General features: G+C 43.9%; 1 protein-coding gene across 4 annotated transcripts in view; it reads left to right on the top strand.

Moving 5' to 3' along the window:
- The window catches only part of PTPN3 (protein tyrosine phosphatase, non-receptor type 3), a 110356-nt gene that overhangs the window by 48172 nt on the left and 48047 nt on the right, over nucleotides 1-14137 (top strand). For all 4 annotated transcript variants that reach the window (XM_010843547.1, XM_010843546.1, XM_010843545.1 and 1 more), the window contains 5 exons: nucleotides 954-1006; nucleotides 5587-5707; nucleotides 6848-6935; nucleotides 12189-12277; nucleotides 13408-13471. In XM_010843547.1, coding sequence (XP_010841849.1) covers nucleotides 954-1006; nucleotides 5587-5707; nucleotides 6848-6935; nucleotides 12189-12277; nucleotides 13408-13471 — 415 coding nt within the window. The remainder of the gene's footprint in view (nucleotides 1-953; nucleotides 1007-5586; nucleotides 5708-6847; nucleotides 6936-12188; nucleotides 12278-13407; nucleotides 13472-14137) is intronic.

The following is a 14137-nucleotide window of genomic DNA, read 5'->3' as shown; positions in this document are numbered from 1 at the left end:
ACTTCACGGGCTGCCATGGAAACTGCACGTTTTCTCCACTTCCCACGGGGTTGCTGGGCGGAATGCTTTTAAACTCTGTGTCTCCCCCACCCACCCAACCCTACAAGCCCTCACCCTTGCTGCCATTCATGTGTTGCTCTACCTGGCAGTGATCCCTGGCCCAGATCTGCTGAATGAGCTCCTAGGCAGACTGAAATCCGAGGTTGAATGGAGAGAAGGGAGCCACCAGATGGTTTGGAATATGTCAGAGACAGAGACAGAGTTTTTGACCCAGACGGTGTTTGGGAGGGCACTGAGCTCAGGAGGAAGGAAGGAAGACACGTCCAGCTTGGGTTTGTGGATTTCTGATGGACGTAGGAAGACTGAGGTGCGGCTGACCATTGCCTCTAGGTGGGGAGTTTCAGGAGGGTGAACAGATTTAGGAGTCTTAAATCATAGTAACTAATCAAATAATTGAAAACTCACAGGAGTTTTAAAATTCAGAATACGTTTCTGTTTTTCCCTTCTGAAAGGATGTGACCCTTTTGGAAAGCAGGTAATGAGAGTTAACAGAACTCAGGAATTCAGTTAGTCCTAGGAGAGTTCTCATGTCTTTACCAGAAAGAGACAAAGGCTGCCTGCCCATTGACCTAAGAGTACACTTTTTGTCTTAGTGATGTGAACCTGACCTTTCTTGACCAGCCAAACCCTGGCCAACATCAGACCTTTAGCCTCATGGTATTTGTATTAATAATGAATGATTTTAAACATGGGAAAATTCTCTCTTAATTTCAAAAACTCTTCAGTGTGTTACATTTATCTTTACTGTTTGAGGATCCTGAAATTCTTTGTTATCATTCGTGATGTTTTTAAATGATTAATCCAAGAAAAAGGCACGTGCTACCCATGATCAGTTGCTGTTTCGGGCTGTGGTGGGTTCTGGTAACTTTCCTAATGTGTTTTTCTCCTGACAGGTTAACCTGCCCTCTTAACTCAGCGGTGGTTCTAGCATCCTATGCAGTACAATGTAAGTCACAAACGAGTGTTTCGTGGATGGACAGCTTGCTCGGACCAGTATATTATGAAACTCTCTGGCCTCTCCTCTTTGACCGAGTCGCTTCCTCCCTTCCCCAGGAATCCTGTTGGGCAGCATCTCTGGCTGTCCGGATGGTCCCAGTCTTCTTCCTCACTTACACTGTCCTGTGGTTCAGGGATGTTTGGTTGGGGAAAATGAGGTTTTCTCCCAGGGGAGCTGAGAAGACAGGAGAATCCTATCCCACATTACATTTTCCAGTGGCTTCAGTCAGTTTCCAAAGGCTTCAGTCACAATCAGATTTAACTTTGTAACAAATCCCAGTGGGGCAAATGCTGCCACCAGTCACTTCGTATAGATGTGGAAACTAAGACCCAGATAGGTTCAGAAATTGCTGGAGGTCACTCCCAGCACTTGCTGGGTACTGCTCAGAAACACTGCTGGCATCTTAGGAATTTTATTTTTAGTTTCAGTAGAGTGATGGGTGATAAGCCTGGAGCAGCACAGTAGAATAGAAATATAATGGGAACTGCACATGTAGTTTTAAGCTTTCTGGTAGCCATATTAAAGTAAAATGAAATGGATCATATTAATGTACTTAGCTCAGTAGATTCAGAATATTATTTTAATACGTATTCCATGTAAAAACAGTAAAGGTATTTTCCTTTTTTTTTCACAGTAGGTCTTTGAAACCATTCCAGGTTTTACAGTCCCAGCACATCTCAGTTTGCACCAGCCACATGTCAAGTGCTTGCTAGCCACATGTGGTTAGTGGCTGCCATGTGGGATGGAAAGTCCAGGTGGAATTTTCCATCAAGGCCTGTTTAAGCTGAAGGAAGAATCCTCTTATTCAGTCATCTCCCCACATAGCCTGCATCTCCTTCTCCCCAGTGGGAGACATGGAAGAGGTGGCACGGGGGTGAGCCTGGGTGGATGAAAGGTCCCCTCTGCCTTCAGTACCGCTGAAACAGACCTGGCCTTGTCCCGTCCATGTGGGAAATGACACCAGCCAACCTGTGTTCTTAGTGGTCACTAGACCCAGTGGGCTCCATCTCTGCCAGGCTGGTCTGCTGAGGAGAGGTTTTTTCCCATATCTCAGAGTGAATTTGGTACCCAGAGCTAGAGCTTCAGGTTTGAAGGGCAGGAGCACTAGGAAGGACTTAGTTTTTTATGCAAACTCCATTTAACCCTGGCCCTCCATCTGCTTCTAATGTAGTGTTACCTTGCTGAGTCTCTGTTTTCTCACCTGTAAGATGGAGGTGATGATGGTGATTAGGACAACTTGGAATAGGCCTATTCAGTTCATGTATCACCTGGGAAGGTGATAACTAGAAACTCTAGAGTTGGACCATCGCTGTTAACTGAGTCAGTGAAAGCACAGGCTGAAGCCACACTACCTGGGCCTCGGGTCTTCCACTTACACCTACCTGACTTTGAGCCTCTTTGGGTCTCAGCTTTATCTGTCGGATAGGGATGATAACAGTATCTAATCATAGGGTCATAGCAAAAATGAAATAGACGTAAAACTCTTAAAATAGTGCCTGGCTGATGGCAAATATTACAATGTTTAACTTGTACTATACTTTATTTTCTGCCCAGCAGAAAACTGTCTAAGGAACAGCCTATTGCGGACTTCCCTGGTAGTCCTTTGGTTAAGACTTTTGCCTTCCCATGGAGAAGTTGTGGGTTTGATCCCTGGTCGAGAAGCTAAGATCCCACATGCCCCATGGCCAAAAACCCAGAACATAACAGAAGCAGTATTGTAACAGCTTCGATAAGGACTTTAAAAAATAGCCCACATCAAAAAAAAACTTAAAAGGGAACAGCCTATTGTAAACAAACTGTTGTTGTCGTTTAGTTGCTGAGTCATGTCTGACTGCGACCTCGTGGACTGCAGCAGGCCAAGCTCCTCTGCCCTTCACTGTCTCCTAGAGTTTGTTCACGCTCACGTCCATTGAATTGGTGATGCTGTCCAACCACCTCATACTCTTGTCACCCCCTTCTCTTTCTGCCTTTCATCTTTGCCAGCATCAGGGTCTTTTTCCAGTGGCCAAATTTAGAATCCCAAATAAAATTCCTAAGTTTCAGCAGTCAGGTTTTCCTCTACAAAGAACCAATAGAGTAGGGACTAAAGAAAGTTATGAGCACTTAAAAAGTCTAAACTAGCTGCAATGCAAATTTGAGCATGACTGTCATGCTAATAATATCATAAGTTGTCAGATGAGCAGTTTTAAGTAGAGGTTTCTTATTCCTCCACCCTCAAGTGTATATACCTACATACATTTTCTTACACTTCTGTGCATATATTTCTGTAAGGTTAATTCTTAGATATGAAATTGCTTGATCAAAGAGCAAGCCTAAATTTTATCTGATACACTTTGCCAGATTGTCCCAGAGAGACATCTGACATGAAGACAAGCCTACCAGTGGTCAGCGATGCCAACCAAAAGCACATGTTCTGACCAGATAAAAAGTAAAGTGATCTGTGGATAAAGAATCTGAAAGGACTTGATGGTGAAAAATTGCTGGGGGCCTGCCAAGAATCTGTGAGGGTCAGAGAACGAAGTTTTTGAAAATCACATATCTGTTCTATAATGGTCTCTGAGCCTCTGCCATGTGTGGTTCTGCACTATCCCCGAGTTGCACAGAGAGAGCATGACTGCTCTCTGCAAGGGGTCTGCAGCCGGTGGGAGACAGAGATGGAGCAGCTGATGCTGGCAGTGAGGATGCACACGGGGGAGGCGCTCGCTCTGTCCTCCTTGGCGGGGGGAATAGAAGGTACAGGGGGGCGTAGTGTGGGAAAGCTTCCTTGTGACGGCCCCTAAGAAGAGCCTCCAAGATCAAGTCGGACTATGATGAATAGCAAGTCAAGGGCTTTCCCAACAGGAAAGCTTGACACGCCATACATTTGAGTACCTGAGACACCTTCTGTCCCGCAGAATACAAAATATCAGCCAGAAGAATGCATGGGACTTAACAGACAAGGTATTTCCCACATAAGCGCTTATTTCCTTTTCTTTTTGCTCTAGTTAGCTTTCTCATGTGTTGCTTCCCCACAAATAGAAAAGTGTGTTGCTCTGGAGTTTCGGGCATGTGGTACAGTAAGTAGATAAAGAGGATGGACTGTGGTCAGCATCTAGGCTCCAAGTTACCAGCCTGGGCAGCAGTGGGCAGGTTCCTTCCTTGAGTCTCAATTCCTTTGTCTGTTTAATGGGGATAAAAGCAATGCCTGTCACTAGGTTGTCAAGAGCGTCTAGTGAGGTGATGTCATTGGTCATTAAATTCACTGTGGAAACTGCCCTGTGCTTTGCAGACGGTTTCCAAAGACTGGTTTAACTTTGTTTCCCCCTAGTGGTTAGCACAGGGCATTGCAGAGTAGCCAACTAAGATTTCAAGGGTCTGTGAGGGTCAAAGAATGAAGGTGTTGAAAATACGTATTTTTATATAATGGCCTTTGACTCTCACAGAACCCCCTAGAGGGAGTTCTTTGGTTTTATATTAAGTACAGATATTTGTCAGTGACCTGACTAAAGAGAAACTTGCTTTGTGTTTGCAGAAAGGCACAGGGGTTAGGACTATTCGTTAACATGATGGATGACCAATTCAAGCTCTAAGATCTTCATGAGCTGATGTAACATGCAGCATTCAATTTAATAGGACTCTGCCTTGAGTTGTTTGACCTCAGGAAAGCCATTTGCAGTGTTTGGCTTCCCTCTGGGGACATGACCACTGTCATCTGCAAATGGCCAGCAGCAGCTCCATAGGCCTGGCAGGCAGGCTGGTGGAATGATGGGAACTCTAGCTGGGTTCTGGCCTTGACTGCTGAAAAATGGCTCTGTGATGGGGGTAGGTCCTCTTTTGTCTCTGGACCTCAGATTTCTTTTCCTTCAAGACTCAGAATTCGGATGAGCTGATTCTAAGGCTTCCTCAAGCTTTCTTCATTGGGGACCCTGCTTAAGGGCATCTAAATTACTTCCTGTAAATGCACTGTCATATACTTCACCATGAAAAGACTCACCTGTAGGCCACACTTGTGCTTACATAGTACAGCCCTGGCACTCCTGGCCACAGCTTAGCCACATTTAGCTGGCCTTCCTGGCCTGTGGTCCACCCATGACCAAGTCAGCCCTTTTACTCTTGCAAAGTTGAACTTCGCAGTAGCCTCTGTGCAGGTCAGTTCCAAGCACCCAAGTACCTACTGTGTGCCATGCCTCGGTGCAAGGCTCAAGAGATGAATGTGAGCCACTCCCAGCCCTCAAGGCACAGTGAAAGGAGAACACAGATCCCTTCATCACAGCCCAGGTCTCAAAGAGCAGTCCTTCTGTGTGATGGCAGTCGAGGGTGAGCCAGACCACGTGAACGTAAAGGAAATACCCTTGCATCTGACTTTGCAAATTGGGGATGAAATTCACTTAAGCAACCACCTCGCTCATCTCCTTTCCTTCTGGGATGGGAGACATTGATATTAATAGCAGAGAGTATTTCCGATGAATTTTTTTTCTTGTGATGTTGTAGGTGCTTATAAATACAGACCACACTGAAAAGGTGCTCTTCCCCTCATTCTGTCTTGATAGCTCATTTTGGAGACTACGATTCTTCCGTTCATCTTCCGGGCTATCTCTCTGATAGTCAGTTCATACCGGATCAGAACGAGGACTTCTTAGCGAAGGTGGAGTCGCTACATGAGCAGCACAGGTGAGGAGGGGCGGGTGACCTACTTTGAGTACTCAGGTCGGTGCTGTCAGACCTCGCATCCCCTTCGGTTTGATGTCGTCTTCTCTGGCTTTTGCTCTTGAACACTCTTTCAAGAGGTGGGAGGTTTGTGAACCTTGAGCTCTTATGGTGACAGATATATTTGGCATAACTACCATTTCTGTAAAGTAGGAAATCCTATGCGAATTCTGGATGACTTGCTGTGTTCTCTTTCAGGATGTCATTGAAATCTATTAATTCCTGAAGGAGATGCCCGTTGTAAATTTGGCTGCCCCACACGTTGACTCTACCAAACAAACTTTTGAATGGTTTCCTACATTTAATGAAATGGGCCATTCCCTTAAGTGGTGTTGAATAGACAGACAGGCAGGTGGACCCATGTGCCGTCAGGCTGGGTAAATCCCAGCCCTGGTTCAGTTGAATCTGCCTTCCTTCCAGAGGGGAGCACCAGCCGTCTGTAGCTGCCTCGGGCCAAGCCTCCATTCCAGCAAAGTCACCCTACTCTGGCCTCCTCTTCCCTTGCCTCCTTTCTCTTCAAGCTGCGGTGGCTCCATTCAGTCCGGGTCAAATAAGGGCCACTCTGACCCAGAAGGCCAGGTTTCAGGGGGCCTCACATTCTCAGGAAGGCCTTAAAAAACAAAGGCCTAAGCAACCAGTGTCCCTTCAAAGAGGCACTGCCAATCCTCTCCCAGAATCGCTGCCCATGCAGGAGCCAGCATCCTAAAATAGTACAGTGACGTTTGGAAGTTTGAGGCTGCTGCTAAAAGGATAGATAAAGGCCGAAAGACCTAAAGAGCATGTGCTCGTTTAGCAACTTGGAAAAAGTGGGGTGGGGATTGCAGAAGGTGACAGTCTTTGTCTCTGGATGTTGAGAACCCACTAAATGAGAGGTGTTATTTAATATAGGAACATGAGGGCTAAATGAAGTCATATTCAGTGGACAAGAAAAAAAAAACTTGATTTAGTAGCTTTGGGGGTTTAGTTGTTTAAGATTAACAGTTTAAGGCATTTAATCACCTTATAGTAATGATACCAATTTTTTTAGATTTTTATTAGCTTTAAAATTTGGGGTTAATGTTCAGTTTGTTGGATAAACACTGTGTATTCCCTCTGCCTCTGTAGTGGGCTAAAGCAATCGGAAGCAGAATCTTGCTTTATCAACATAGCTCGGACTCTCGACTTCTATGGAGTGGAGCTGCACAGTGGTAGGGTAGGTACCTTTGGCATGTTGTAATTCAAAACTTTTTTCAATTTTAATTTCTGAACATCTGAAAGCTGCTTTGAAACTTTTCCAGTTTCAAATTAAAAAGATCTTTTTTTTAAGGTATCTGAAAAGTTTATAAAATAATATTAAGTTTTGCTGGTTATTTATCCACTATCCACTTGTTTTTTTCATCTTTTCCTTTGTACGTGAAGACTTTTTACTCTTGGAGGGTGATGTGGGCTAGAAACAAGTAATTTTTATAAGACCATCTCATGGTTAAAGAGGTGAAAAATGTATAGATTTCCATTTTCCAAGTGGCTCTTTAATGAGCCAAGGTTTCTACTGTTTAATCTTAGTGCTGTTCAATTTACAGCCTATTATGTACTCAAATATGATAATTTTTATTATGATGATCAGTTCAGTTCAGTCGTGTCTGACTCTTTGTGACTGCATGGAGTGCAGCACACCAGGCCTCCCTGTCCGTCACCAACTCCTGGAGTTTACTCAAACCCATGTCCATTGAGTCCGTGATGCCATCCAACCATCTCATCCTCTGTCATCCCCTTCTCCTCCTGCCCTCAATCTTTCCCAGCATCAGATCTTTTCAAATGAATCAGTTCTTTGCATCAGGTGGCAAAAGTATTGGAGTTTCAGCTTCAGCATCAGTCCTTCCAATGAATGTTTTGGACTGATCTCCTTTAGGATGGACTGGTTGGATCTCCTTGCAGTCCAAGGGACTCTCAAGAGTCTTCTCCAATACCACAGTTCAAAAGCATCAATTCTTTGGCACTCAGCTTTCTTTATAGTCCAACTCTCATATCCATACATGACCACTGGAAAAACCATAGCCTTGACTAGATGGACCTTTGTTGGCAAAGTAATGTCTCTGCTTTTTAACATGCTGTCTAGGTTGGTCATAGTTTTTCTTCCAAGGAGCAAGTGTCTTTTAATTTCTTGGCTGCAGTCACCATCTGCAGTGATTTGGGAGCCCAAGAAAATAGTCTGTCACTGTTTCCACTGTTTCCCCATCTATTTGCCATGGAGTGATGGGACCAGATGCCATGATCTTAGATTTTTGAATGTTGAATTTTAAGCCAGATTTTTCACTCTCCTCTTTCACTTTCATCAAAAGGCTCTTTAATTCTTCTTCACTTTCTGCCATAAGTGTGGTGTCATCTGCATATCTGAAGTTATTGATATTTCTCGGCAGTCTTGATTCCAGTTTGTGCTTCATCCCACCTGGCATTTTGCATGATGTACTCTGCATATAATAAGTTAAATAAGCAGGGTGACAGTATACAGCCTTGACATGCTCCTTTCCCAATTTGGAGCCAGTCTGTTGTTCCATGTCCAGTTTTAACTGTTGGTTCTTGACCTGCATACAGATTTCTCAGGAGACAGGTAAGGTAGTCTGGTATTCCCATCTCTTTCAGAATTTTCCATTTGTCATGATCTACACAGTCAAAGGCTTTGGCATAATCAATAAAGCAGAAGTAGATGTTTTTCTGGAGCTCTCTTGCTTTTACTATGATCCAGCAGGTGTTGGCAATTTGATCTCTGATTCCTCTGCCTTTTCTAAACCCAGTTTGAACATCTGGAAGTTCGTGGTTCACATACTATTGAAGCCTGGCTTGGAGAATTTTGAGCATTACTTTACTAGCGTGTGAGATGAGTGCAGTCATTCAGTAGTTTGAGCATTCAGTAGTTTGAGCATTCACATACTATTGAAGCCTGGCTTGGAGAATTTTGAGCATTACTTTACTAGCATGTGAGATGAGTGCAGTCATTCAGTAGTTTGAGCATTCTTTGGGATTGGAATGAAAACTGACCTTTTCCAGTCATATGGCTACTGCTGAGTTTTCCAAATTTGCTGGCATTATTGAGTGCAGCATTTTAACAGCATCATCTTTTAGGATTTGAAATAGCTCAACTGGAATTCCATCACCTCAACTAACTTTTTTCATAGAGATGCTTCCTAAGGCCTGCTTGACTTGGCATTCCAGGATGTCTGGCTCTAGGTGAGTGATTACACCATCGTGGTTATCTGGGTCATAAAGATATTTTTTGTATTGTTCTTCTGTGTATTCTTGCCACCTCTTCTTAATATCTTCTGTTTCTGTTAGGTTCATACCATTTCTGTCCTTAATTGTACCCATCTTTGCATGAAATGTTCCCTTGGTATCTCTAATTCTCTTGAAGAGATCTCTGGTCTTTCCCATTCTATTTTTTTCTCTGTTTCTTTGCATTGATCACTGAGGAAGATTTTCTTATCTCTCCTTGCTGTTCTTTGGAACTCTGCATGCAAATGGGTATATCTTTCCTTTTCTCCTTTGCCTTTAGCTTCTCTTCTTTTCTCAGCTATTTGTAAGGCCTCCTCAGACAATGATTTTGCCTTTTTGCATTTCTTTTTTGGGGGGATGGTCTTGATCCCTGCCTCCTGTACAATGTCACAAACCTCCTCTACAGTTCTTCAGGCATTCTGACTATCAGATCTAATCCCTTGAATCTGTTGCTCACTTCCACTGTATAGTTGTAAGGGATTTGATTTAGGTCATACCTGAATGGTCTAGTGGTTTTCCCTACTTTCTTCAATTTAAGTCTGAATTTGGCAATAAGGAGTTCATGATCTGAGCCACAGTCAGCTCCTGGTCTTGTTTTTGCTAACTGTATAGAGCTTCTCCATCTTTAGCTGCAAAGAATATAATCAATCTGATTTCGATATTTACCATCTGGTGATGTCCATGTGTAGAGTCTTCTCTTGTGTTGTTGGAAGAGGGTGTTTGCTGTGACCAGTGCGTTCTCTTAGCAAAACTGTATTAGCCTTTGCCCTGCTTCATTCTGTACTCCAAGGCCAAATTTGCCTGTTACTCCAGGTATCTCTTGACTTCCTACTTTTGCATTCCAGTCCCCTGTAATGGAAAGGACATATTTTTTGGGTGTTAGTTCTAAAAGGTCTTGTAGGTCTTCATAGAACCATTCAACTTCAGCTTGTTCAGCATTACTGGTTGGGGCATAGACTTGGATTACTGTGATAATGAATGGTTTGCCTTGGAAACAAACATATCATTCTGTCATTTTTGAGACTGCCCAAAAGTACTGCATTTCGACTCCTTTGATGACTATGAGGGCTACTCCATTTCTTCGAAGGGATTCTTGCCCACAGTAGTAGATATAATGGTCATCTGAGTTAAATTCACCCATTCCAGTCCATCTTAGTTCGCCGATTCCTAAAATGTTGACGTTCACTCTTGTCATCTCCTGTTTGACCACTTCCCATTTGCCTTGATTCATGGATCTGATATGTCAGATTCCTTTGCAATATTGCTCTTTACTGCATTGAACTTTATTTGCATCACCAGTCACATCCACAACTGGGCGTTGTTTCACTTTGGCTCCACCTCTTCATTCTTTCTGGAGTTATTTCTCCCCTCTTTTCCAGTAGCTTATTGGGCATCTACTGACCTGGGGAGTTCGTCTTTCAGTCTAATTGGCAACTTTACATTTTCTACCTGTAATTGGACTACATCATATCCAAAGAAAACAAATAGTAACTGAATACCTAGTCCATAGTAGCCATTGTTCCAGATGCATCACTTCTGATCATAGCTCATTAGCCAGGACTAGTCACACAGTCCTGCTCCACGAGCTGGGAGGTGGAGATGGGCCTGAATTTAGACAACAGTACCTGTCCTCTCTGCTGTGGGTGTGGTGCAGATGGGAGCACCATCCAACCAGGAGATTTGAGACCCATGTCACTGGCGCATCCAAAGCATTCATTTATTGCTCTATTCTGCACTCGATTTTTATTTTGTTTGCTAATTTCCTCTCCCACCTGCCTCATATTTCCGTGTATTCCGATTCCAAGTATCATGTTTCGATTCCACCGTGGTTTTCAGCTTGCAGTTTGGTGTTGCTTTCTGCGTGTGATTTCAGCTGGGGGCCCAGTCGTAGTTACTCTCTGGATGCCCCATGTGTCAGCAGCATTTGCTTTGAGCAGTTTCTCCAGCTCCCCACACGCACGTCACCGTTCATAAGTGGTTCATCCCACTGTCCCTTGAGAGGCTAAGGAGATGAATGTTTATTATACCTAGCGCATACCAGGCCCTGTTCTACGTTCTTACATTCTCTAAGTTCAACCCGATAAAACTCTTAGAGGTGGATTCGATAATCTTTATTGCACAAAAGGAAAAATTGAGGCTCAGTAGCCCAAACCAACATAGCTAGTAAGTGACAGACCTAAGGTTCACACTCACTGGTAACTCTGCTCCTTCTTAAAAATGAAGAGGGACTTCCCTGGTGGTCCAGGGGCCCAGTTATTCACCTTCCAGTGTAGGGGATACAGGCTCAATCCCTGGTCGGGAAGCTAAGATCTCACACTCCTTGGGGCCAAAGAACCAAACCTTAAAAACAGAAGCAATATTTTAGCACATTCAATAAAGACTTTTAAAAAAATGGTCCACATCAAAAATAAAATTATGAGTATCTGAGTGGGTAAAGAGAATATTGATGATTCAGGGGGAGGAACTGTTTTCCTTTGGTTCGTTTTGTTCCTTGGCCATGCTGCACAGCATGCACGATCTCAGTTCCCCAACCAGGGATCAGACCCAGGTTCCCAGCAGTGGAAGCTGAGTCTTAACCACTGGACTGCCAGGGAATTCCCCGTGCTGGAACTGTTTTATTTTAAAATTTTCATTACTTGTTTTTTAACAGATTTAAAACAGCTTTTGTCACTGTATCTTTGTCATCTTAATTGTCTACAACAATGCCTAGCACATAGGCTCTTAAAAATGTTGAATGTATTGGATCTAAAAGCCATATTTTATTTCTTCATTGGGTTTAGAATCAGCAGTGCTTCACTTCAGCTAAAGCCTTTGCAGTGATGGGAGTTGAGATTTGTTTAAAGCAGTGTGGGGGACGAGGCTTTTCTGTTTTTAATACGGTGTCTGATACTAATTATTGAAAGTATAAAGGCAGATGTTCATTTCTCTGATTCTGTGGAATGAGTAAGCTTGCCTAATAACTTTGTAAACTGGCAGGACCCAGGTATTGCTGTCAGGCAATATATTTTCACTTTAGGAGAATTTGGTGCTAAGTACTTAGATCTTAAGTTTATCTGTTAAGAGGAGATTTTGGCCTGTTTTCTGTAATTTTCCTTTTGGAGCTTATACTTAGTGCTATTTATAAAGCGTGGGTGCTTGAGTTACCAGAGGCCAAAGCATGACAGTAACACTGTGAATCTGAGGTCTTCCTATTTTACAGGATCTGCACAATTTAGATCTAATGATTGGAATTGCTTCTGCGGGCATTGCTGTGTACCGAAAATATATTTGCACAAGTTTCTATCCTTGGTAAGTGCAAACCAGTTCTAATTATTCTCTGAATCATGCTTTAAAAATATGCTGAACAAAAGTAATGGTACCTCTAATTTTAAACTTTTACTTCTAAAGAAGGGACAGAGACTTTCTCCCAAGTTTTTACCTCTTACCTCTCTACAATTCATCCAGATTCTGTACTTGGGAAAATTCTTCTGGTTATTACTGGAGATCCCCTTCCCCCTTGGTCACCCTATGGTTTGGTATACCCTGTGAAACATGGATAAAAACAGCACAAGGCAGGTTTTGGTGTTAAGGAATCCTTCCTGGGCGGCACATGAGCCAGAATCCAGAGAACTTCCTCTGAGCAGGAGTTGTATTCTCTGTGCAGTTCCTGAGTTATTAATTGAAGCTTTGTGCCCAATTCTGGTCTAAAACCTGAGGAGACCCAAAAGACTCGAAACATCACAAATCTGAGAAAGATCGTGCTGTCCCCATTGTTCCAGAGGCTCTCTGCTGGAGGAATTAAGAGTACATGCTCCCATCCTGGCTTCAGGCATCTCTGGATGAATGATCTTGAGCGCTTACGGGATATCTCCCAGCCTTATTTTCCTCATCTGAAAATTGGTTATAACGATTTGGACTATTGCAAGGCTTAGTAGAGGGTCTGCCATAAAGCTTGAAGTAGAGGACGTGGTGCATAAAAAAGGCTCAGTTCGTGGTGGCTCTAATTGTGTTACTCTGCAGACAAGAGGCTAGTTGACCCATGGCTGTTAAGTGGCTTTTAAGTTGCAAAGCAGCTGGGCCATGGATCTAGGTCTGTCTGTGCTCCTCCCATTGCTCCACACTGCCCTCAGCTGTCTTGCCCAGGTACACACCAGCTCCCGTAAAGCTGCAGCGTCACAGAACAGCTGACAGCAAAGGGAGCGCCTTGCCCACGGTCCTTGTTATTTCAGAGCTACATCATAATCCAGTGGCCGCGATGTGACGCTCAGCTTCGGTCAGCTACTTGGTGTTTGGCCGGGGCCATGGGGCCGCCATCCTTTCTACGCTGGAGCGAAGTCTAGGAAGCCGAGAGCCCCTGGCCATCACCATGAGGCGTCAGCTGCAACCCGGCTGCTCCCTGATGTGCTTTTTTTGTGTCATGTTTTATTTTTTTTTGGCAGGGTGAACATTCTAAAAATTTCTTTCAAAAGGAAAAAATTCTTTATACATCAGAGACAAAAACAGGTGAGTTAAACCTCTGCTTGCTTTGGTTCATTTGCTGTCAGCCACTTCAGCTCTTAGCCCTTCGGTAGGTGAAGGCGTTTGTCGTACATGTAACAGGGGAGAGAGAGCTCAGCAAGCAGTGGAAAGAAAGTAGGCATTGGGATCCAGAGGGCCCCGTGGTTCTCTGTGTAATTCACTCTGCTTATCTGGCTGGGGAAGTCGCTTGCTTTGGAGCCAGAGATGTGGGGTTCAGGCCCTAGCTCTTCCACTTGCCCAGCTGAGCGGGTTACTTAACCTCCCCTAGTCGGAGTTACGTTGTTTGCTGGAACACAGCAATGCCCACTTCTCAGGGAATCATCTGATTTAGGTAGAGGTGCCATTGGTCAAAGCCCCTGGCCAAGCCCACCGCAGAGATAGCAGTGAAAGTCAGCAAGGTCAGTTTCTGCCCTTGATGTGTTTAAAATGCATGGTGGCCTTGGGTGTATGTCTCATAGGAGGAATCCACAGCCCTCCACATAATTCAGCCTGCTTTTCCACTTGGAGAAGAGTGACTTAGAGGTGAGGGAATCCACAACTAGCAAGGTGGAAGAGCTGGAATTTTAGCCAGTCTTTATGAATCTGAGCTGCCAGCTCTTACCATGATGCCACCCTCTGTCTTGTTTGTTAGGCTGCATATTTCTCACTTAC

This window comes from Bison bison, unplaced genomic scaffold (assembly GCF_000754665.1).
Source record: "Bison bison bison isolate TAMUID 2011002044 unplaced genomic scaffold, Bison_UMD1.0 scf7180017864183, whole genome shotgun sequence".
NCBI classification, from domain to species: Eukaryota; Metazoa; Chordata; class Mammalia; order Artiodactyla; family Bovidae; genus Bison; species Bison bison.
This window is presented reverse-complemented; position numbering and strand designations above follow the sequence as displayed.